At 47.0% G+C, this 25,213-nt stretch overlaps 2 protein-coding genes across 2 annotated transcripts; one reads left to right on the top strand and one right to left on the bottom strand.

The window, feature by feature from the left end:
- The first annotated feature begins 646 nt into the window (after positions 1-646).
- On the top strand, positions 647-9,410 carry HSPB11 (heat shock protein family B (small) member 11). The gene is made up of 5 exons (XM_043962512.1): positions 647-927; positions 3,967-4,073; positions 6,228-6,296; positions 7,201-7,244; positions 9,205-9,410. Exons 1-5 carry the CDS (start codon positions 830-832, stop codon positions 9,316-9,318), a joined length of 432 nt encoding a protein of 143 aa, XP_043818447.1. The 5' UTR covers positions 647-829; the 3' UTR covers positions 9,319-9,410.
- Positions 9,411-12,223: 2,813 nt separating this feature from the next.
- On the bottom strand, positions 12,224-23,032 carry DIO1 (iodothyronine deiodinase 1). The gene is made up of 4 exons (XM_044000154.1): positions 22,624-23,032; positions 20,710-20,853; positions 13,186-13,385; positions 12,224-12,621 (listed from the first exon to the last, which is right to left on the bottom strand). Exons 1-4 carry the CDS (start codon positions 22,952-22,954, stop codon positions 12,553-12,555), a joined length of 744 nt encoding a protein of 247 aa, XP_043856089.1. The 5' UTR covers positions 22,955-23,032; the 3' UTR covers positions 12,224-12,552.
- Positions 23,033-25,213: the final 2,181 nt, after the last annotated feature.

Here is a 25,213-nt window from a genome sequence, read left to right on the forward strand (position 1 = left end):
CATCCACAAGCCTTGGCAACAGCTTGATGCCGTGTGTGTGGGGGGGGTGAGAGTGGGAGGAATCCTGACCGCAGTAGTGGGGGCGTGGGGGCTGCGGAAACCTAATGGGCTCAGATCCGGACACGTGGCGTTTAAGATGTCTTGGGGAGGGGGGTAGGAGGGAGAAAAATTTGAAACTAGAAATCTTATAAAAACAAATGTTGAAAACCATCTCTACATGTAACTGGAAAATAAAAAATACTTTTATAACAACAAAAAGTAATGACAAAAAAAAGCTGTCTCCTGGACGCCCAGTTGGAGAAGTCTGAAATGCAGCTGGAGGTAGAGATCGGGGGTCAGCAGAGGGGCCAGCAAAGGTCGGCGGATACGAGAATCATTAGCATGAATGCTGATGACATTCTTGGCGGCTGATGCCACCAGCAAGCGAAGAAGAGGAGAGGGAGAAGAAGCCGGTGCGGCGGAGCCTTGAAAGCAGCCGACTCGGGCCCTGCCTGCTCAGTCCCCGGCCCCAGCAGCAGCCGGAACGCTGCTGCGCACGGGTCGGGGCGCGGGCGGAATCCCTTCGCTGAGGCACCACGTCGGACTCCCGGTTCAGAGAGGAGCCTTCCCGCCGTCGCTAGAGGACGCCTCTCCTCCCGCTTTAGTCGGACGGCTTCCCGGTTGCTGGGCAACGCCCCCTGCCCCGCCTCCTAAGCTTTGGCACCACCCCAGTTGCGGGGCAACGCGTCTCCGCCCTCCCTTCCCTCTGGCCTCCCTTTGGCGCCGCCCCCTGGTTGCCAGGCGACAGCCCCCCTCCCGCTCCACTAGCCGGCCTAGCCCCGACGCCGCCATGCGCGTGGTCGATCTGTGCCTGGCTTCCGAGGGCACCGAGGTCATCTTGGCCACGTCCAGCGACGAGAAGTACCCGCCCGAGAACATTATTGATGGGTGAGGCCCCCGAGGCTGCGGCCGGAAGGGCTGACCGAGGCCCGAGCAGGGAGGGAGGCGGGGCTTCCTGGACGGGGCGGGAAACTGAGGCTGGGCCGGGCCAATCAGGCTCAGAGTGCTGGAGCCAAGGAGGCAGCCGGGGCTTATCCATAGATGGGGCAAATGAGACTGGGAAGACGCCTGACCAGGCTCCCCCAGATAGGGTCAGTGGTAGGACTTGAACCCAGAGCTCGTTGCACTTTGTGTTTCTAGTGGTCAGGCCCCAGGGCTTACCTCGAGCCCTCCTTCCAGCTCTCACATCCCGCGGTGATCAAAGGCACCCTGGAGAATCAATCAGGAAGGGGTGAGAGCCGCCCTGACCTCTCTCTTCCTCCCCACCTTGTGAACACCCCCTCCCCATCCAACCAGCTTTCTCTCCCCCTCCAGGCCACAGAGTTCCATTCCATCCTTGAGTTTAACATTTTACAGAAAAGGAAACTGACTCTCCTGCATTTAGAATAACAGTACCAAGCCGTGTGTGGTACTTTAAGGCTTGAAAGCACTTTACTTTCATTTATCCCCCCAATTGTTGTCCTGCTTACTTCCCAGGGTTCTGAGGATCATCCAGGAAAAGGCATTGTGTAAACCACAAAGCACTTTATAAACGTTAGCTATCATGATTTTAGGCGGTTTGTGCCCCAGGTCACATGGTAGCCAGGCTGGCATTCAACCTTCCCGTTTCACAGATGAAGAAACTGAGACCCAGGGAGAAATGGCCTTTCTCTTAGTAATTTTGATGGCCCACCGATGCTTGTCCCCCTAGAGAATGAAACCAGGCCGATGGAGAGGAAGAAAAACTGCAGACCACCCAACCTGAGGGGTTAACAGATGAGTGGTAAACAGATCACATGCCTATGAAATGGTGAAGATGGAGGATTTCCGTTTTCCTGCCATGCCCCATAGCTCTCCCTATTTGCCAAAACCAGAGCAGCCAATAATTTCTTGGAGAAAAGTCATTTCTCCCTGGGTCTTAGTTTCATCGTCTGTGAAATGTCCCCCAAATCCGTCTACTAGACTGGGACCATGTGGATCAACATGGAAAGAAACGTCCCTACACAGGCTCCCCAGGCCTTTCCTGAAGCCATTCTGGGGAGCCCTGCCCAACAGATGGGGGGTAGAAAGGGAGGGTCCTGTTCTTTTTTTTTTAGTGAGGCAATTGGGGTTAAGTGACTTGCCCAGGGTCACACAGCTAGTAAGTATCAAGTGTCTGAGTCTGGATTTGAACTCAGTTCCTCCTGACTCCAGGGCCCGTGCTCTATCCACTGCACCACCTAGCTGCCCCAGAGGGTCCTGTTCTTGAATAAGCCAGAAGGCTGGACTTGAAGTCAATGAGGCCTAGGCTCCAAACCCACCACTGACACTTGGACAAGCACCTTAACCTCTCTGATCTTCAGTTTCTTTGTCTTTGTAATGAGAATATGGACTTGTTGGCCTCTGAAATCCCTTGCATATGTATTTCTGTATCTTATGATCCTAAAAAAAAGACCTAATTAAAGATCCAGTGTCTTTTTCAGTAATATCAATATAGTAACAATGAATATACTGCCCAAATTAATCACTGAATTTAGTGCTCTGCTAACTAAATTACTCAAAAGATACTTTATAGAATGAAACAAAATAATATAAAATTCATTTTAATAAAAGGCTCAAAGAATCAAGAGATCTGATTTTTTAAACAGGAAGGATATGAGTTGTCAAACTATGGATTTCAAACTTGACTCCAAAGCAGTCATTATTAAAAACTATCTGTTACTAGGTTTGAAAAACAGAAAAATAGACCAGTGGAGTAAACTAGATAAGCACAATTGAGAAAATAAGTTCCTGTAATGGGCAAATATTCAGCAAAAACACGTAATACAAACTTCTGGGAAACCTAGAAAACAGTTGGCAAAAAATTTATTTAGATCAGCATCTTACACCTAATACCACACAAATTCCAAATGAATGAAGTTCTTAATGTGAAAAACTGGAGGCAAGAAGGGAGGTTACAGTTATGTGGAGGGAAATATTTGTAATCTAATAAGGGATAGAAAAGATCATTAAAGGGTGAAGTAGATCATGCAGTGAGTGCCACAGTGGATAAAGAGCCTGGCATCAGGAAGACCTGGGTTCAAATGTGGCCTCAGAGATTTACTAGCTGTGTGACCCTGGGTTAGCCACTTAACCTTTGCCTTAGTTTCCTCATCTATAAAACAGCACTTCCCTCCCAGGGTTATAGGGATCACTGAGATAATTATTGTAAAGCTCTTAGCATATAGTAAGCACAAAATAAAGGTAAATATAGCTATTTATAAATTTTTAAACTTATGTACAATCAGTGAATCACCTTGCATTTCTTAAGTATCTACTATGTGCCAGGCACTGTGCCAAGCACTTGGGATCCAAAGGGATGCAAAAAATCCCCTCCAGGAGCTCACAATAACAGAGTTCTTGTGATTAGAAGTGATGCCTTGGTGGTGGGGGGAATCTTACCCTTGATAAAAGTCTGTATCTGAGAGGCTGCTTGGCCAGTGTCTAGGGAGCTGGCCTGGTGCAGGTCCCTAACTTACCAATAGGTTTGAGGCCTATTGGCTACCTGCAGCCTGTTTTTACTGGGGTATAGCTGCTGCATGTTCTCCAGCTTCTTTATGAGATGGGGTGATAATCTCTGTCAGCTTCCCCAAGGGGTACTTGTGGGGGCAGTGTAATGGGTAGAGAGCTGGACGCTCCCAGGCCCCCTCTGAGGTCAGTCGCTCAGCTCCTCGCTGGCCCAGGTAGCTCTCCAAGACTTTAAGTGGAAAAGAAGAGAGAGATGGTGATCTGTGTTAGTGGAGGGAGTTTTCTCCCTAGGAATCCCAGCAGCCAAGAAGCCCCGGCAATGGTCCTTTGTCTCAGGACAGAGCTTCCTCCATTGTCTGTCCCGTGATTTTGTGGCTTGTCTTTACAGTCATTGATGGAATGACATCCCAGAACAGGTCCTTGCTTGGTCTCTGAAAAAAGCTGACTCCCTTTTGTCTGCAGGAATTCCACCACGTTCTGGACGACCACGGGGATGTTCCCCCAGGAGTTTGTTATTTGCTTTCACAAACACGTGAAGATTGAGAGACTCTCCCTTCAGTGCTATTTTGGTAAGAGGGCAGGGGGCACTCCCTGCTCATTGGCCCAGGGCAGGGATCAGCTTTCGGCCCTCCCAGGGCAGGATGAGCTCCGTGGGGGGTGGCGGGTGACAGCGGGGAGCACATGGAATGACTTCCAACCCAATTAGGCCTTTTAAGCACTTTCTAAGATACTATGGTCCGGGCTCCATGCAGCCCACTCTGTGGAGGGGTTTGGCAAGAGCCCTTATTAAAAACATGGGAAGTCAGTTTGCCAGAGCCCTGAATTTCACGGCATTTTTGCTGCGCATTCATTTGGCATCAGCACCAGATTCCTGTTTAAAGCAGAGAGCCCCACTCATTTCCTCTGGCCACCTTTTGTTCTCTTGGGGGCCCCAGAAACAGACCTAACCAGAGGGGAATGTGGCTAGACAAGGACTTAGTGGGGATCTGTGGAATTCCTGGGGGCACATGTGTTGGGCGGGAGGGGGAGGGAAAGGCTGTGATCCTCCATCCCTTCCTCCCGCTGTTCTGCCCCCCCCCCCCACCAGGGGTGGAGGGAAGCTGCCCTTTTAGGCTACACGTCATCACAGAGATGACCCCAAGGGTTCAGCCATGAGAAGCAGAGAGAATGAATGAGAAATAGGGACTTCAGGGGGAGGACTGCTCACTTGGGAGCCTACTGAATGGGGTTCCAGGGACAGATAGTGTAGGCCTCAGAAAGGGGGTGTCTGGGCTCTCGATGCAGCCCCCTGGAGGGGTCATTGACAAGATGGCAGTGAATGAGATTCCTGAGGGATGGGAGTGAGGGTCCTGTGAGGCGAGGAAGGACAGGACAGGACAAGACAGGCTCCTGCCAGGCGCCTCTTCCCCTTCAGCTCCATCCACAGCCTTGTTTTGCTGGCGCCCCAACACCGCTGAGCATTCGGCTCCTCTTGTGTCCTGCTCCAGGACCACTCCCAGCCTGTCAAGTCAGGGCCTGCTTCCTTTGCCTTCGCTTCCTCCAAAGTCAAGTATGGGTTTTCAGAAATGCTTTACTAGTATTTACGGGAAATGGGATGGAAACATTGAGAGAGCCCAGAATGCCTCATTAGAGGGGTTCGGCACCTCATCGGGCCCCAGAGTCTCCTGTTAGATCTTGCTCTGCCAGCCTCTCTCACCCCCCGGGGCTGGGCTCCTACCCAGTGCCAATTGCTCCCTCCTAGGGTCAAAAGCAGGGCCTGCCCCTCCACAGTGTGGCTTCCCTCTCATTAAGGGTGTATGCCAGGCAGTGGCGGCTCTAGTGAAGCCCCACACACCAGAGCCTGATTGATTGTCTGGACTTCAGGAAGAAATGGAGAAAAGTGTTGGTGCTGTGGGTGTATCTCCCCCTTGGAGCCACTTGTTAGACATTTGCTAACACACCCCTGCCTTGCCCTGGAACCCCTGAGGCCAGCCTGGCATCCATCCCTCTTGGCCCTTCCCGCTAACCCCCCCTGCCAGTGCACACTACCCTCAGATCCCATCTCCTGTGGTTAAACATGGCTTTCCATCTCCAGTTTACAATATCATCAGTACCCTCATATACAGGAGAGACAGCATGTGCTTTGGAGTCAGAGAGAATATAGAAAAATCCCTCTGATATCTGTTTGCTGTGTGACCTTGGGCAAGTCATTTCTCCTCTGGGCTTCCCTTAGCCCTCTCTGGGTGAGGCAACATAGTAAGGATGTGGTCCCTGACACATGCTGACTGTGTGACCCTGGGCAAGTCACTTAACCTGACTAAAAGGGGAGGATCTATTGCTCACCCAGGGAGCTCTGTACACACATGAAGTCACAGATCCAGACCAGAAGCATCGCTTACACTGCTAACCTAACGGAGCTGTTGGGGGGAGTTCTTTGTTATCTGTAAAGGGGGCTTCCTCTTTGAGGACTAGGGAGCCCTGGCTACTGAGGATTCTTGTGAGCATGGAGGAGGGGGACTCATCACACCCCCCACTCACAAGTGCCCCGGCTGGGCCTTCTGTGGTCACCAGTCAGAGGAGCCTCCCCTCCTCAGAGACAGGCCCCAACCCCCGGTCAGGTGTTGCTCAGAGGGCCAGACCCCAAAAACGTGTTTGTGTGTTGTCATACCCGGTGGAGGGGTGGGATGACAGTGTGAAAGCATGAGCTTTGATGCCCCGCTTGGTCTTTCTCTTTGCAATGTTAGTGAAGAGCATAAGAATTGAGAAAAGCAACGCCAAAGAACCAGTTGACTTTGAACGGTGGGTGGAAAGAGGTAAGTGTGTCACTATCGCCACGCCCTCACGCCCTGGCCCTCCCAGACAGGCTCCTTCTGAGCCCCTGGTTAAGGATCCCCTTGGACAAGAGGCCCTAGCTGGGGAATGGGGAGAGATTTCAGAATCAGCAGACCCTCTTCAGCTGTCTGAATGAGGAAAGACGGCCAAGGCCCCTTCAGCCCCAGACGTTCTGCTCAAAGGACATTCTCTGTCCTCTGTTCCTTCTTGACTCTGGCATTCAGATTCTAAGGCTCCTCCCAGCCCGGACATTCCCTGTTCTAGAAATGCCCCTAAGTCCCTTGGGTAGCATATCTCATAGCATATGTTGGATTAACACATTCAGATTAAACTGCTACAATTACCCAAGTGAAGTAAAGATACTCTCCCTAGGTAAAGAGATCAGAGAAGGTCATGGGACACTTTGGAAACCCTGCAGATCCCCCCGTAGGGGAGTTGGGTTTGGTCCTCGATCCAGTGGTCAGCAGGAAGGGTGGGGAATGGCTCTGGCAGCTTTGGGTACCTGGGCCCTCACCACTGAGCTTTCCCTTTTCAACTGGGATCATCTTTGATTTTTAAAAAATGTATCACTAAGGGGCAGCTAGGTGGCGCAGTGGATAAAGCACCAGCCCTGGGGTCAGGAGGAACTGAATTCAAATCCGACCTCGGACACAACACTTACTAGTTGTGTGACCCTGGGCAAGTCACTTAACCCCAATTGCCTCACCAAAAAAAATAAAAATTAAAAAAAAAATGTATCACTTGGCCTTTGGGCCAGGGTTTGTGTTTGATCCTGTTCCTCCTCATGCCTCAGTGGTAGTCTGTCCCTGACCTCAGCTGGCCTTGGTCACCATGCTCATGGGGGTGCCAGCTCATGAACTCTCTGCTCTTGAACATCTCTTGCAGACCTGGTGCACACTGAGGGACAGCTTCAGATTGAAGAGTTTATGGTAAGTGCTTGCATGCACCGGGCAGTTTGCTGGCTGCCCATAGGACCCTGAGAAGGCCACCTGAAATTCATCTGGCCCCTCATGAGATTCAGCAGGTTCTCACCTTCTGCAGGGCTGCAGCTCAGGCCTCTTCATGCTTCTCGGTGCCCAGGAGAGCTCCCTGCATGGCCCAGGGACTTGAGGAATGTTTATGGCCTGGGTCATTCCTAGAATGGCTGCCGTACTAGACACAGCATAAAATAAACCAAAAGGCAGAGGGTCATGCTCACAGAACATCATCTAAGGAAAACGGAGCAGAGCTTTCATCCGGCCCAGAGCCCCAGAAGCCTGCCTTGTTTGGTCTCTGGAGATGGGATGGGTCCTGGAGGCATTTCAGAATGGGGGCAGGGTGGGAGGGGAGAGAGGGGCTGTGGGGCCCCAGTACATCTGGGACTCTAGATTTGGAGACCCTGCCTAGAATCTCCATGCTGTTCCCTGTGGAGACTTGGACAAGTCACTTCCCTTGTCTGTGTTTTAATTTCCTCATCTGTCATCCAGCCCCACGTCCTGTGACCCCACAGAGGCTGGCAGAACCATAGGGGAAAGGTTGAGGGAAGCAGGGAAGGCCTAGGATAGCTCAAGGGAGCCCCCAAAGCGAGTAGAGGCAGGACTGCCCCCTCCCTGCAGGTGGCTGTGGCACGTCAGAGCCAGGGGCCTGGCCTGCTGGACAGTCACGACCTGCCCCACGGGTCTTTCTCAGCTTTCCTCTCACTCCCTGGCTCAGGCCCCAGCCAGCAGCTTTATTACCTTTCTTACCCAATGGGTTTTGGTTCAGTTATCTCTAAGTGCAGGATTTTACCCTCTACAGTCGACTTTTGAGTCCCAGCTGTTGGCCAGGGCTGTGGAGGCCAGGACAGAGGGAAAACACTGTGACTTTGACCTCTCTGCTCCTTTTCTCTCCTCTTCTACCCACACCCCCTCAGTCTTCAGTTCCTAGCCTGCAAACAGTAAGCACCAACTGTGTGCAGGACCCGGGCTAGGCCTTGCAGCAGAGCCTGAACCCTGCCCTCAAGGAGATTACAATCTAGGAGGTGGTTCTAACACAGGCAGATAACTGTGGTACAAACACATAGATGGAGTGAGCGATGAGGTCTGAGAAAGGACACCCAATTTCCACCTGAAGGATTAGAGAGAGGGCAGCCCCTGGAATTCGGGAGATCTGGGCTCGAGCCCCATCCTTGTTGTCACTGGGTAGCTGGGTGATCCTGGGCACATTCATATCCTCATCTGTGAAATGGGGCCACCGTGACCCCGGGGGCTCAGATGGACTGACGTCTCTGAACCCTGAAGCCCCAGAGAGGGGTCTGTCCCTGTCCTTTTTGTGGTCCTTTCCTGGGGCTCCTTCTCCATCGTGATTCAGGGAATGTGCCCGGCCTGGGAAGGTCAACATCTTCTTGGGCATCCCCACCCACAGCAGGACCACGATGAGAAAAGATGCCAGGGTGTCTCATGGGGCAACAGCTGACAGAAATTGATTCTTAGTGGTGGCCTCAGTAGGTTTTCCTAATTGTTCCCACTTCCAATATCCCTGTAATGCAGGCCCGGAGCATTCAGGTGACTCACCCAGAGTCACACAGCTAGTGACAGCTAGAACTTGAACCCATATCTCCTCACTCCATCATGGTCTTCTCCTTTAACCCAGCCCTGCCTGCTCCTCGCATTAGATGTCAGTCAGATGATTTGTATGGGTGCCCCCCTCCCCATCACCAGTTTACTTATCAGCGTTGAGTGTGATCAGGGCACCCCTGCCCTTGGCCTCCTGGTGGGCAAGGCCTTTAAAGGGGCATCTTTAAAATGGGCTGGCAGGTTGTGGTGCACGGCAATGCTGTGCCCGTCCCAAGGCGTCTTTTCTAGTCACCAGACTGTTGAACAAGTCAGTCTACCACTATGGGAACTGCCAGTGATTCTCTCTCTTCCACAGTTCCGGGACGGCTATGCCACTCACTTGCGGTTCATTATCAAGTCAGCCTTTGATCACTTTGTGTCGGTGCACAAAGTTACTATAGAAGGACTCAGTGTGTCATCCCTCACCTAAGGATTCCCAAAACCAGCGTGTGTGTGCTTTTGTACTAGTATTTGTGTAAATATGCAGTTGCCCTTGGAGCGTATTAAAGGGCTTTGTATTCACTCGTGCGTCCCTGGTACATTCATTTTCTCTCCTATCATCTACCTGAGTCACTATTTAGCAGCCACTTGTTTGTGTCCACACTATATACAAGGCCCCTCAACTCCGGAGGGACCTCGGAGGCAATCCCTGGAAGACCAGGCCTGGCCTGCTCTGGAATTTCCTCTCTCACAAGTGGTCATTCACTGTCCACCTTCTGAATACCTCCAGGGACAGGGAATGCAGTGTCTTCTAAAGCCTCTTTTTTTTTTTTTTTTGGCGAGGCAGTTGGGGTTAAATGACTTGCCCAGGGTCACACAGCTAGTTAAGTGTCAAGTGTCTGAGGCTGGATTTGAACTCAGGTCCTCCTGAATCCAGGGCCAGTGCTCTATCCACTGCCCTACCTAGCTGCCCCCTAAAGCCTCTTGGCAACTTCACTAATAATCAACCACTGAGAATTTACTAAGCACCCAGACTTAGCCAAGCACAGTGCTAAGCACGAAGAAGCATACAGTGGCCCCTTTTCTCCGGCAGCTAATCGTTTGGGAGCCAGGAAGATCCAGGTTCAAATCCAGCATCTGACCCATCCTGGTTGTGTCATCCTGGGCAAGTCCCTTACCCTTCAATGCTCTAGTTCCGTCTAAGACTATAAGGTGACTTACAGCAGCTCTTTGTGGTGGCTAAGAATTGGAAATCAAATTGGGGAGTGACTGAACAAACTGTGGTATATGATAGTGATGGAATATTGTTGGGCTGTAAGAAATGACAAGCAGGAGCATTTCAGAAAGGGTTGGAAAGACTTGTGAACTGATGCATAGAGAAGTGAGCAGAACCAAGAGAACATTGTACACAGAGACAGAAATATTGTTGGATGAAGAACTGTGAATGACCTAACCTCAGCGATACAATGATCCGAGACGATTCCAAAGGACTAATGATGAAGCTTACTATCCACCACCAAAGAAAACTGATATTGATTGAATCCGATTGAAGCATGCTATTTTTCACTTCCTTTTTTTCTTCTGAGTATTCTTATACAAAATGACTAATGTGGTCATGTTTCACATAATTGCACATGTATAACCTATATCTGATTGCTTACCATCTCAGGGAGGGGGGAGGAGATGGATGGAGGGAAGGATAGAATTTGGAACTCAAAATTTTAAATAAATATGTTTAAATTTTTTTAAAAAGACTATAAGGGGGCAGCTAGGTGGCACAGTGGATAGAACACCAGCCCTGGAGTCAGGAGGACCTGAGTTCAAATTCAACCTCAGACACTTGACACTTAGTAGCTGTGTGACCTTGGGCAAGTCACTTAACCCCAATTGTCTCTCTCTCTCACACACACACACACACACACACACACACACACAAAACAAAAACAAAAAGACTATACGTTGCAGAGCAGAGAAGGGGTTGACCTGCATGGGTAGAACACATATCCTCATTGGGGAGTTCCGTCCTCCAGTGAGATCACTGATCCAGGCACCGTCACTTATCCCTTTGTGTGCCTGCCTCAGTCCCTGTAGATTGTTCACTAAAGTGGTCAGTGTTCGTGCCTGGTGTGGAAGGGTGATGTACTAGTCCAGAGCTATCAGGATCCACTCTGGAATCTAGTCATATGCGTACTAACATTAACATGGGTGCGTTGATATTAACACATTCTCATCATTTGCCCTGAAGGGCTAACAGGACGGCTGGCAGAGTTCCATTTCTTCCCCCTGAGCTTTCTTCAGGTCCTTGAGAGGATGTCCCAAGGTCCTGATGCTTTATCTTCATTCAATTCAAATTTCTCAAACATTTAAGTGCCTGCTCTTTGCAAGACACTGTAAGAGGTCCTGGGTACAGAAAATGAAAAACATGACAGTCTCTGGTCTCAAAAGAGTTTATAATCTAGCAGAGAGGAGAGAGACATGCAAATAAACTTGATAAAAGACGGACGATAAGGGAAAGGTGAAGCCCTGGAAAAGTGGCCTAAGACCGAAAAGTCACTATTGTTGGGGTGGGGAGGAAAACGTCATAAGGAAGATGGTACAGGATGAGCAGAGAGAAGTGCTAACTAACTGTCTGGTTTGTCTGGGATCTAGAATACAGGAAGGAGAACAGAATGAAGTAAGATGGGAAATGTAGGTTAAGCCAAGGACCTGGTGACATGGAGTTTAATTAAGTATTTCTTATTTTATCTGGTGGGCAATAGGGAGTCATTTGAAGTCTTTGAGCAGGGCAGTAACGGGGTGAGACCAAATGCATTAAGAAACTCAAGATTTATGTGAAGGCAGGATTGGCGGGATCAGGAACTAAAGACATGGGGGCAGGTTGGGGTGGGGGGAATGAAGCCACTCACCTTTAGAACTTTCCTGGCTGTCCGGTATCTCCAGCCAGCCCCAGAATGACCCCCTTCACCCCAGCCATTTGTTCACCATCTCTGCCGCCTTTGCTCCACCCACTGCTCCTGTCATGGACTTCCAAAGCACCTTTCATTCCCTGTTAGAAATTAAGCTCTCAAGGGGCAGCTAGGTGGCGCAGTGGATAAAGCACTGGCCCTGGATTCAGAAGGACCCGAGTTCAAATCTGGATCACACACTTGACACATACTAGCTATGTGACCCTGGGCAAGTCACTTAACCCTCATTTCTCTGACCAAAAGAAAGAAAGAAAGAAAGAAATCAAGCTCTCTGAGGAGCAGGGACTATCTCACTCTGCATTTGTATCCTCAATGCTTAGTCCAGTCGCTGGAACATATGAAGCACTTAATAAAGGCCTTTTCAATCAGTCATTCATTCATTCCCTCATTCGCCATGTGTGGAAATGAAAATGAAAAGGCTGTGTGTGCTGAGGTGTCAGTAGATCGTTTTAATCACTTCCCTGTGTACTCACTTCCTCTTGCAAACATTTTCTCACATCAGGTCCCAGCTGGCTTGAGCTTTAGGCTGTGACTATCATAGATAAACATTTACAGAAGCAGGACTGGACACACAGGGACGGGCCTGATGGATCCTTCCGGAGCTGGATGGAATCCACCCCATGCGATGATTAGGAGGCTTGCCAAGACCAGTGACCCAGCGGCAGAGATGAGAACATTTGGAGCTGATGATGGGGGTGCCTCAGGGAAGTAGAGCAGCCTTAATCTCTGCCACGGGAAATGCAGAACTTCCTTGGGTTTTATCTACACAGCTTCTCCAGTACAGCCCGGACTTCTTCTGGCCGGTAGCTCCAGGGGCCTGGGCCACCCTGAAAGAGAAAAGAACCAAACCAAACCTCCTGTGAGCATTGCCTGTGGCATCGATCTTCCATCCTCACTAAAGATTTGATACTTGGAACTCAAAGGGACCTTTGGAGATTCACTGGCCAATCCCTTTCGTTTACAGGTAAGCAGATTAAGGCCCAGAGAGTAGAAGCAACTGGCCTGAGGTCACACAGCAGGTTGGTGTCAAAGCCAGGACTCCAACTTAGGTCTCCCAATTCCCAGGATTCTTTCCACTCTGCCAGGAATTGAGACAGTGAGCAACAGCCACCCACAGGAGAAGATAATCCACCATGCCGAGAATGGATGGAATCTTGGCTTGTTGTGGTACCCATGACCATTGGGTCATGGGCTCTAGACATGGAAGAGGCTCCAGAGGGCAGCGATCTCAAGCCAACCTTCCTTGTCCATGCTCCTGAAACACGCACATCACCCATGTCAATGGCACGCGGGGGTAGAGAGCTGGGTCATGTTGCTTACTCACCCTAAACTTGTGGTTTCCTAAGACCCCCACATCTTCAAAAGGCAGACCAGAAAACATCCACTCATACCTTGAAGAGGATCCTGCCTTCCAGCAGAACATAGAGGCGCTCTGGGAGGGCGGCATATCTCCTGCTGGTCATGTTGTCCATGGTGTCTACAACAATGGGGCACAGCGGCTTCCTGTCCATCAATATCCGGGTGGCCTCCATGCGATCCTGGAGGGTGCGATGCTGCTTAATGTCTATATTGTTCTCAAAAGCCCAGCCGTCTAAAGGAGAAAGACATTTATTAAGCACCTACTATGTGCCAAGCATTATGCTAAGTACTGGGGATATAAAGTAAGGCAAAGCCCAGTCCCTGCCTTCAAGGAGCTTACATTCTAAGGGAGGGAGGGTACAACATGCAAACAACCAGGTGCAGACAACTTATAAACACGGTAAACTGGTAAATCTTCAGAGGAAGAAAGGAGGGAAATACACATTTATTAAGCACCTACTGTGTGCCAGCCACTGACCCTTGTAACAACCTTGTATAGTGGGTGCTATTATTATGCGTACATTACAGATGAGGAAACTGAGCCGCAGAAAGACCAAGTGATTTGCTCAGGACCTACAGCAAGTCAGCTTCTGAGGCTGGATAGGGAAGGCACTAGCAGTCCTAGATACCAGACAATGGGAAAGGGGAGAACGGAGATGACTTGGAATGAGATGCATGAATAACACTCTTTGAGGTGGTTGATGAGAGAGTCAGGCTCCACAAACAGCTTCAGCAGGTGCTAACTATGGTCCAAAAAGGAAGGCAGGCCCAGCCCTGATGGATTCTGTCCCCAACTCCAAGTCCCCTAGAGCATCCCTGTCACAATTGGCACCTGAAGTCCAGGGGAAAGCCCAGCCAGTGGAGCCCTTTATCTCTCGCTCTGGATAAAACAAACAGTAACTTGCAGCATTAGGAGACTGATCATCATTGAGTTCAGCTACTTGCTAAGTATTAGAGAACTGGGGTGCCCTCTTCTCCCAGAAACGGGATGAGTATGTGAGCAGTAGAGGACTCAGGTAGGCAGAAGACCTGGCTTCTGCCCGTTACAGAAGCCCCCAAATAGGATCATAAATTTAGGAGTGAAAGGGACCTTTGAGATTATCCAGTTTAGGCATTTTTTTTAGTTTTTTAGTTTGTTTTTAAAATGTATTTATTTTAATTTTTCTCAATTACATGTATAAATTTTTTTTGAGTTCCAAATTTTTCTCCCACCCTCCTTTCCCTCCCTGCTCCCCAAGCCAGTAAGCAATTTGATATAGGTTATACATTACAATCATGATAAACTTATTTCCACATTAATCAGAACAAAAGGAAAGAAAAAAAAATAAGAACAGTAACAAAAAAAGCAACAACCAAAGTGAAAATAGTCTGCTTCAGTCTGCGTTCGGACTCCACAGTTCTTTCTCTGGTTGTGGAACACCTTCCATCATGAGTCCTTTGGAATTGTCTTGGATCATTGTATTGCTGAGATGTCTAAAATATCTAATGAGTGGTCACCAATAAATGATAAGCTTTCGCAAGAGTTAGACTTTTAAGCATTTATTAAGGAGAATAAGAATTTGGTAAAGAGAGAGAGAAAGGCCTAGATTCATCTATCTATCAAAGGGAGAGCGCATTTCTAGCTCTACTCTCCACCAGCATCCTGACAGAAAAAAAGCAAGAGAGCCAGCCTCGCCCCCTCTTCTTCCCTGAAGCCAAAGAAAACCCACATGCCTTGCCCTCAGGCACCTTCTCCTCATGGTGGAGTTTTCCTATAGTAAGTCTCCAGCAGGTGGCATCATTCTGATCGTTACAGAGAAGAACCAAGTCCATCACAGTGGATCATCACAAAATGTTGATATTGTGTACAATGTTCTCTTGGTTCTGCAGCTTAGGCATTTTTAATCTGGGCTCCCTGGATAGATTTCAGGGGGTCTGTGAACCTAAACACATCAATCATTATATGATGTCTTATCCCAGTTCCTCCTCTTGGCATGGTAAAAGGGTCTGGGTTTGAGTTTGGGCCTGAAGAAAGACCCAATTGTCGGAGTCAGTGAAAAGGGACATTGGGCCGCCTGGGCAGAGTGTCCAGGGTGGCTGTCGTCTGTTGTGGTTGGATCACGTGTGGAAGCCTGGGCTCAGTTCTGGGTGCCATTGTTTAGGAAGGTTCTTGATCAGTGACAAGTGTCCAGAGGAGGCAAAGGGCCTAGAATGAATGCCTCATCAATTGATCAATAAGTATTTATTAGGTACCTACTATATGCCAAGGTCACTTGAAAGAGCTGGGTGTTCTCTCTCTCTCTCTGTATACACACACACACACACACACACGCATGTATGTACATATGTATGTATGCATATGTACATATGTATGTACGTAGCCTTGGACAGAGAAGACTCAGGGGAACTTGAGGGCCATATCATAGGGAACACTGATGACTTGTTCACACTGGCACCAAAGGGCAGAAATAGGAAGACTAAGGCTCAACACGAGTAAAAGCTTAACATCTCATCAAATTTGACTAGGCTGCCTGCCTCCAGAGGCAGCAGGCTCCTTATCACTTTTTAAAGATGAATATATCTTCATATATTTGAAATGCTAAAATATATAAATACTTCCATAGATACAAGTATATATATATATATATATATATATATATATATACAATTTTTTTTTTTTAGTGAGGCAATTGGGGTTAAGTGACTTGCCCAGGGTCACACAGTTAGTAAGTGTTAAGTGTCTGAGGCCAGATTTGAACTCAGGTACTCCTGACTCCAGGGCCGGTGCTCTCTCTACTGTGCCACTTAGCTGCCCCGATACAAGTATATATTGCTGTGCAGATAGAGTTATGGATGGATGGACAGAGAGACAGATGGATAGATGTAGGTGGGGACAAGAAATCCTGTAGATAAAGAGACGGCAAAGTGGAATCTTAAATTTATCGTCAGGAATTTTGAGAAAAGTTAGGGAATAAGATTTATATAAACAAAGCTGTATTGAGCTATATTGAGTAAACTCCGATTTAAAGCTATGAGGGAAACCAAGAGATCTTTTATCAGAGGGTCTTAACCTTGGGTCTGTGAATTTTTTTGAAAAATATTTTTATAAGTGTATTTCAATGTAATTTTATGCCTTGAAAAACATGATTCTAAGAAGGAGGCCATAGGCTTTCAACAGACTAATTGCTGGGGGGGTGGGGGGGTGGGGAGTCCATGACACAAAAAAATGACAAAACTCCTCTATCTAGCCCAAGAGAGAGTTGCCAGAGATGGGAAGGGATCTGACTGGTAAATTTACCAGCATTAAATAGCAGAGTGAGGCTGAAAGTTAGGCACTTTAATTCCAAATCCACAGAACTTTCCATTCAAATCAGCTGTTTCAAATTCAAAGCTGGTCTGGAGGACCCTGAAAGTGGGTTCTGTTTGCTTTAGGGCTCCGTAGGAATGTGCTAATTGCCACTTAAAGGCAGCTAAGTGAGCTAATATTTATTTAAATTGTATTTTGTTTTTTTCCATCAGTGAAAAAGCTACCTTCTCTCCCTCCCTCCTCTCCTTTCCCCTCATTGCCCCCCTCATTGAGAATGAAAAAAAACAAACCAACAACAAAACCCTTGTTACAAACATGTATAGTTAAGCAAGACAAATTTCTGCATAGATTATGTCCACATTCATCGTTCAGTCATTTTCAGGACTTGCCTAGGGTCATACAACTAGTAAGTATCTGAGGCCACATCTGAACTCTATCCACTGAGCCACCTAGATTCCCACCATCTCTACTCTGTGTGTGTGTGTATGTGTGTGTGTATGTGTATACACACATACATATACATCAGTATGTGCATATGTATATATGTATGTACATATGGTTAATTCATTACATTGAGTCTCTCTCACCTCTCCATGACACGGCTAACATGTTTTATCAATAATCCACTGGAATTGTAGTGGGCGATTGCACTGATCAGAATTTCTAATTTTTTCAAAGTTGTTTGTCTTTACCATATTGTTGTCACTGAATAAATTGTTCTCCCGGATCTGCTCACTTCACTTTGCATCACTTCATAAGCATCTTCCTAGGTCTCTCTGAAGCCATCCCCTTTATCATTTCTTATAGCACAATAGGATCCATCACATTTACACACCATAACTTGCTCAGGTATTCCCTAATTTACAGGTACCTCCTCATAGTCCTATTCTTTGCCACCTTAAAAATCCTTTTATTTTGCTTAGGACCGGTCTCTTCCTTAATCTATTCTTCTAATTCCCTATTCTCTTTATTCCTTTTCCTTCCTGTTTCCCTGTTGACTTAGGGTTTGGGGTATTTTTTGTTTTTTTTTCCCCCCAGATTTGTGTATATATGTTCTTCACTGCTTTGACCAATTCACATGAGACCAAGGTTCAGGTGTCAGCCGCTCCCCCATTGCCTCCTTCTTGTTTGTGTAGATGTCTATTTGTGCTGACATGAGATAACTTCCCCATACCTTCCTCCCCACCCCCCATATTCCTTTTTCCATTCTTTTCTTGAGATCCTCAACACCTAACAGAACCACTCCCAGGCCTGGTCCAGTTACATTCCCTCTAAGAACACTGATGATGATAGGACTCAGGGTGCCACATCATCATCTCCCCATGGTAGAATGTTATCAGTTTATCTTTGTCTAGTCCTGGTGGTCCTTCTTTCATGTTTACCTTTTTATATTTCTCTCAACTCCTGTCTTTGCACTTCAAAGTTTCTCTGTAGCTCTGGCCTTTCATTAGGAAGGCTTGGAAGTTTTCTATTTCATTAAAGAGCCATTTCTTTCCCCTGTAGAGATTTACTCGGTTTTGCTGGATAAGCTATTCTTGGCCTTTAAATCTATGTCCTTTGCTTTCTGGAATATTACATTCCAAGTTCTCTGCTTCTCTGCGGTGGTTATTAAATCATGCATGATCCTGACCATGGCTTCTCAGTAACTGAATCCTTTCTTTCTGGCTGTTTGCAATATTTTTTCTTTGGCCTGGAAGCTCTAGACTGTGGCTTTGATGTTCTGGGGAGTTTTCATTTTGGAGTTTCTTTCAGGAGGCGACTGGTCAGTTCTTCCTATTTCCACATTGTCCTGTGGTTCTAAGGGATCTGGGCAGTTTTCTTTTCAGATTTCTTGAAATGTGATATCCAGACTCTTGTGATATCATCTTGGCTTTCAGACAATACAAAGATTCCTACATTTTTTCTTCCATCTGTTTTCCATGTCAGTTGTTTTTTTTTTTCTAGGAGATAATTTGCCTTTGCTTTTGACCTTGTTTTCATGTTTCTTGTTGCTTTGTGGAGTCATTGGTTTCTATTTTGTCCATTCTAATTTGGGGGGAGTTTGTTGCTCGGGCAAGATTTTATACCTCTTATGCCACAATGTTCACTTCTCTTCTGGTTCTTCCTTCCATATCTCTCATTTCTTTTCCAGTTTTTCCCCTCTAGCATCTCCGTCACCATAACAGCTTTTTAGGGTGGGATTCCTTTTTGGTTTGCTTGTTCTTCCAGCCTATTTCCCGACTTTGGACTTGATGTCTCAGTGGTGGAGGAAAGGTTGGGGCTGCTCCCGTTGATGCTTTCCTGAGGTACCAAGTATTGTGTTATTCCAGGACCTCAGTGACAGTTCAGGCCAGGGATCTATAGGCTTCACTCCCAAAGTGGTCTGACCCAGGACAAAATCCGATCACTGACTTCCTGGGAATTTCTAACTCAGATCTCTACCAGCCAGCTGAACCACAGGCTCTCCTGGGTCTGGCATTCCTGCCTTAGTTATTTCTCCATAGGCTTAAGATGGGCTAGGGGATAGAACTGAGATCCTGCTCTGCTCCTGGGACCTGAGTCACACAGCTGCTGCTTGCTTCTGAATCCATCCTCTCTCAGTTGATAGCCCAAGGCCTGTACTGGGGCGGGCAGGGGGTGAAAAAGCAGATTCCCCAAACTCCCCTTCAAGGAGCAAACACTTCACTGTAGGTTAAGCTGGACATGGTCACATGTGTCGCTGAGACATTGTGAGAGCAGGGAGTTCAGGGAAAGGAGAGACAGAATAGCTACAATTCTATAGACGTGAGCCCAGAAATGATGTAGACCTGTCACAAATGAAATGCTAAAGGTAACAGCTAGCAGTTAGGTAGGGCAGCAGATAGAGCTCCTGGCCTGGAATCAGGAAGACTTGAGTTCAAATCCAGCTTCAGACACTAGCTGTGTGACCCTGGGCAAGTCACTTCACCCTATTTGCCTCAGTTTCCTTATCTGTCAAATGAGTTAGAGAAGGAAATGACAAACCACTCCACTATCCTTGCCAAGAAAACCCTAAGTGAGGTCATGAAGAGTTGGACACGACTGAACAACAACAACGCAACTTGGAGAAGAAAGGCCTTGGGTGGGGGGGGGGGGTGGGGGCTTGATAGCAGCCTTTAAGTATTTGAAGGGTTATCATATAAGAGACAGATTAGCTTTGTTCTGCCTGGCTCCAGTTGATTGAACTAGGAGTAATGAGTGAAAGTCACAGAGAGGTAGATTTCAGTTTGGTATAAGGAAAAGCTTCTAGACATTCAAAGGGATCCCAAGTAGAGTGGGCCGCTTTGGGGGCCAGGGGATCTTTCTTTGCTGGAGGTCTTCAAAAAATAGCTGGATGATGACTTGTAGGGTATCTCAAATAGAAATGATCCCTACCTGCCACATATTGACATAGAAAACTGCAGATTAACATTATCTATGTCATTTTGTATTTTTGTTTGTTTTGTTAAATATTTTCCGATTACACTTTAATCTGGTCTGGGTCGCACTCCCCCAGGCATTGGGGGGCCCTCTGCCTGCTTGATGTATATAATGAACACAACTATATACAGGAAAACAACACTGAAAAGACATCGGAATTCAGATCAGCACAATGTTGAAACATACTTCCCTCTATTTGTCAAGAGGTGGTAGACAATGGGTGCAGAGTGTTATATACACTATCAGATATGGTGGACCTGTTGTTGTTTTACTTAACTATTTTTCTTTGTAATAAAGGAGGTGTTCTATGGGGAGTGTTGGATGGTGATCGTGAAGAATATTTTAACATTTAAAATTAAATTTTTATCAGTTAAACCTTGTTTAAAAAGATGGTCTCTGGGGCCCATACATCTTTGAGAGCAAGATGTATAGAAGCATCACAAAAAGAGGAAGGAGAGTCAAGGAAAAGGCAATCAGCATTTATATAGCACCTACTGTATGCCAGGCACTGTGGTAAGCACTTTACAAATATGATCTCATTTGATCCTTATAAAACCCAGGAAGATAGGTGCTATTATTATCCCCATTTACAGTTGAGGGAATTGATGTAAACAGAGATTAAATGACTTGCCCAGAGTCACACAGCTACTAAGTGTCTGATGCTAGATTTGAACCCAGGTCTTCCTGAGTCCTAGCCCAGCTTCTAACCACTGCAGCTGCCAGTGACAGAATCTTGGAGTTGGAGGGGACTTCAGAAACCATCTTTTCCAACCTGGTTCTAAGAACTCCCTCCTAGTGTTACCCTCATGGTGACCAGCCAGCCAGCCACCCACTCAGGATTATGGCTTTGTACCTGTGGCATGAGCTTCTTCAATGTAGATGATGAGAAAATCTGCTATCAAGCTGAAGTCTTCAATGAGTTTCTGGAACTGGTCAAATTTGAAAATAAATGAGGGTCAAGTGCAGCTTCCAAAATTCAACACCAAAGGCCTGTTGCCTGCAATAGAAATATAACCATGAAAACCTTGGTACCCATTAACAGAGTCCAGACAGCAAGAAGGCTCCTTAGCCTTAGCCCAATAGTGTTTACTGCTTTGGATGGGAGGGGACTTAGAACAGGGAATGCCAGGGCTGAGAGAGACCTAGAACAGGGAATGTCAGGGCTGGGAGGGCCCCAAAGAACAGAGAATGTCAGAGCTCAAAGAATTCTTAGAATGGGGAATAACAGAGCCAGGAAAGACCTAGAACAAAGAATGCCAGAGCTGGGAGGGACCTAGAACAGGGAATGTCAAAGTTGAAAGAGACCTTAGGACAAAGAATGTTAAAACTTGAGGGACCTTTGAAGAGAGAATGCCAGAGCCGAGAGGGAATGTTAATTCTGGGAGGGATCACAGAACAGAGAGTGGTAGACCATACAACACTGAATGTTAGAGTAGAAAGTAACCTTAATCATCTTTTCCAACCTCCTTGTTTTACAGGTGGGGAAACTGAGGCTTGGGGAGGTGAGGTGAATTACTAGTTTGTGGCACAGCGGAAACTAAAGTATTCCCACCCTATACTGAGCATGTCTGGCAAAGGCTGGAAGGGGATTAGGCAGCTATCAGGGCAGCTAGGTGGCGCCATAGCCTGGAGTCAGGAAGACCCATCTTCCTGAGTTCAAATCCAGCCTCAGACACTTACTAGCTGTGTGACCCTGGACAAGTCACTGAACCCAGTGTGCCTCAGTTTCTTCATCTATCAAATGATCCAGAGAAGGAAATGGCTAAGAAAACCCCAAATGGGACCACAGAGAGTCAGACAGGATTGAAAAACAACTGAACCAGCTGTCGAATGCAATGTGGAGTTCATTAGTGTAATTCAGTTTCGCAAGCGATGGCTTGGTGCCAGGGACGAATAAACAAAATTGTGCCTGTGCCTGAGGAGAGGCCAGGGGCAGTGTGGAGCCGGTGGAGGCTCTGGCCGGTCAGCCCATAGTCGTTCTAACCACTGGGCAACCCAGCCAGGGCGAGACAAAACAAGGCTCGCTGCTGCATAAGCAGATTTCCCCAGCAGGTCCTGATGACCAAATCACAGGATTAAAGGAAGTGTCTTGACTCAAAGAAGCAATGCTAATGTTTTCACCAGGGATTGGATCAAAAATGTCTTGGTCAGCTTATTTATATTGCTCTTCAGACTTCAGGTGTACCTCGAGTCAATCCCTGCCATTTGGCGGATAGGAAAAGAGCCAAGTCCAGGAGGCTGGGCGGGGAGTCTGGGCTCTACCCCCTATAAACTGGGCATTGGCAGGTTGGCCATTTTACCCCAAGTCTCCATTTCCTCACCTGTAAAGTGGGGGGGGGGTGGGGGGAGGATCAGATTGGATGAGTTAAAGTCCATTTCTGAGGAGAGGCTAGAATTCCTCCCCCAAGTCCCCCAGCACCCACAATCCAATCTGATTAAGCGCCTCCAAAAAACAAGAAAAGAAAAAACAAAGATGAAGGGTCTCCTCTGCAGAAGGCCCTTTGTAACACGGGCTGGGGGCTCAAAGACAAAAAAGAAAGGAGGCTTGCTTTCCCATCCAGTCGCTCCCAGGATTGCTCAGACAGCCCACCGAAGGAGGCAATTTCCCTCATTTGAAATTGGGGGAACCGAGGCCAAGATTGGTAACATGACCTGCCCCCATCCCATTGTGGCTGGTGACAGCTGGGGGTTTGGCCCAGCTGTCCCTCACTGACCGATGCCTAGGGCTGGATTTCCTATTGCTCCAGCAGTAGGACGATTCACTGACCGTGCATGAAGTCCCAGATGTGGCGACTCTCCCCCTGGAGGGTGACCACAGGAGAGTTGGGTGCCGGGCCCCCCTGTAGTGCTTGGTCCTCCAGCTGCTGCCACCGGACCTTCAGGACAAAGAAGAAATACTGGAGGCTGAAAAATGTTGGGCCCCAGTTCTCATACGTAAACTGAGGGTTTTGACCAATGCTACTTCTCAGGCCCTGGCTCAGGATATGCTTCTTCATCATATCTGGGAAAAGGGTCTTCATCACCTTCCCCACTGCAACATGCCAAGCCACCTGAAGGATGGCCCAGAGCTGCTTGGCCCAGAGCACCAGGCCAGCCATGGTGGAGACAGAGCCCCAACCGACCACGCAGAAAGGAGGCTGTAGACAGACAGAGCAGGGAGACACAGGAGGACAAAGATCAAAAAGACAGTGTGTGAGATCACAGTCAGCAGGCTGGACCGTTCCAAGGGGGTGTAGAGCCCAGAGCTATGTGCTAGAAGGGGATGAGACCTAGCCTGTGCCAAGGGTGGGAGGGCTGAAATGTGGTTTTAAGTGAGGGCGGAGTCATCTCTGGGAAAGTGTGAGTCCAGGATCTGTAATAGACAAGCATTCTGTTGAAATTATTCCAAAAAAAAAAAGAAAGAAAGAAAGAAAGAAATGATTCCTTTGGTATTTTATTTGTTCCCCAATTACACATAAAAACATTTTCTAACATTCATTTTTTAAATTTTTGAGTTCCAAATTCTCTCCCTCTCTCTCCTCCCCCCTCACTGAGAAGGCAAGCAATTTGATCTAAGCTATGCCTGTGTAGTCATGCAAAACCTATTTTCGTTTTAGTCGTGTTGTAAAAGAAAACAAGAACAAACAAAAATCCAAGGAAAACAAAGAAAAAAAAGAGCATGTTTTACTCTACATTCAGACCACCAGTTCTTTTCTTGCGGATAGGTTCTTCATCCTAAGTCCTTTAGAATCGCCTTAGATCATTGCATTGCTAAGAATAAGTCATTCACAGTTGATTGTTGTACAATATTGTTGTTACTGTATACAGTGTTCTCCTGGTTTTGTTCATTTTACTTTGCATCAGTTCATGTAAGTATTTCCAGTAAATAAGCATTTAAAAAAATTTTTTTTTGGGGGGGTGATGCAATTGGGGTTAAGTGACTTGCCCAGAGTCATACAGCTAGTAAGTGTCTGAAGTGAGATTTGAATTTAGGTCCTCCTGACTGTGCCTATCTAGGTAGCTAGGTGGCACAGTGGGTAGAGCACCTGCCCTGATATTCACTTAGCTTAGATATTCACTAGCTGTGTGACTCTTAAAATATCCAGGGCCATCTCCAGTTGTCCTGATATAAATCTTGCGACTAGACCCAGATGGCTCTGGAGGAGAGGAGAGAGTGAGGTTGATGAGTTTTTACATCCCTCCCTCACTTCAATTCACTGCAGGTCATGACATCACCCCGATGTCATGGTCCTCTTTTATGAGACTCCCAGATTGAAGGTGAATCCCAAAGTACTTTCAGAAAAAGAAAACTTGTTTTGAGATCAGGCAGCAACTGAAGGTACATGAAATTTGATGATATTAGTGTAGTTCAAACCAATCGTTTAGGTAATAAAACAAGAAAACTTGTGTTGAAATCAGGGGAAGTGAAAATAAAGTTCAAAATCGTATTTTTGCAGAACTATAATTAGTAAGGCTATAATTAGGGCAAAAATTATTGAGCATAGAACATAGAAAGAACTTACATTCAGGCATATGTGATAGAGGGTGCTCAATTTACGAAAGATCAAATTAAAATGAGCATGTCGCTTATAAAAATACTATCATTTTGAGAGGACAAAGCAGAACCTGTGAATTATTTCAGAACAAATACACATTTAAAAAATTTTCACCAGAAGTTTGCTATGTTATAAAAAATAAACTACAGCACTCTGGAACCACTAAGGAATCCCAAAAGTAAGGAACCCCAAAAGGGTGACAGTATCACAATCAACTGGTTTTGTGTAATAAAAATGAGGCTAAGTATAAAGCAAAATTCAGTGGAGTACAGATTAAGTCTATATGAAAAGTAAATTAAAGTCTGTAATGAAAAGTTTGTTTAAAAAGAAATTAAGGTGGCAGCTAGGTGGCGCAGTGGATAGAGCACCGGCCCTGGAGTCAGGAGTACCTGAGTTCAAATCCGGCCTCAGACACTTAACACTTACTAGCTGTGTGACCCTGGACAAGTCACTTAACCCCAATTGCCTCACTAAAAAAAAAAAAAAAAGAAAGAAAGAAATCAAGGAGCAGCTAGGTGGTGCAGTGGATAAAGCACTGGGCCTGGATTCAGGAGTACCTGAGTTCAAATCCAGCCTCAGACACTTGACACTAGCTGTGTAACCCTGGGCAAGTCACTTAACCCCCGTTGCCCCCCCCCCAAAAAAAAGAAATTAAGTCGGGGGCAGCCAGGTGGTACAGTGGATAAATCACTGGCCCCAGATTTAGGAGGATCTGAGTTCAAATCTGGCCTTAGACACTTGACCAGATACCTAGGCTACCTCTGAACTGAGCAAATGCCTAATTTTCTTTTTTTTCTCTTTAATTTTGTGTGTGTGTGTGTG

The sequence above is a fragment of the Dromiciops gliroides genome, chromosome 4 (assembly GCF_019393635.1).
Source record: "Dromiciops gliroides isolate mDroGli1 chromosome 4, mDroGli1.pri, whole genome shotgun sequence".
In the NCBI taxonomy this organism is placed as follows: domain Eukaryota; kingdom Metazoa; phylum Chordata; class Mammalia; order Microbiotheria; family Microbiotheriidae; genus Dromiciops; species Dromiciops gliroides.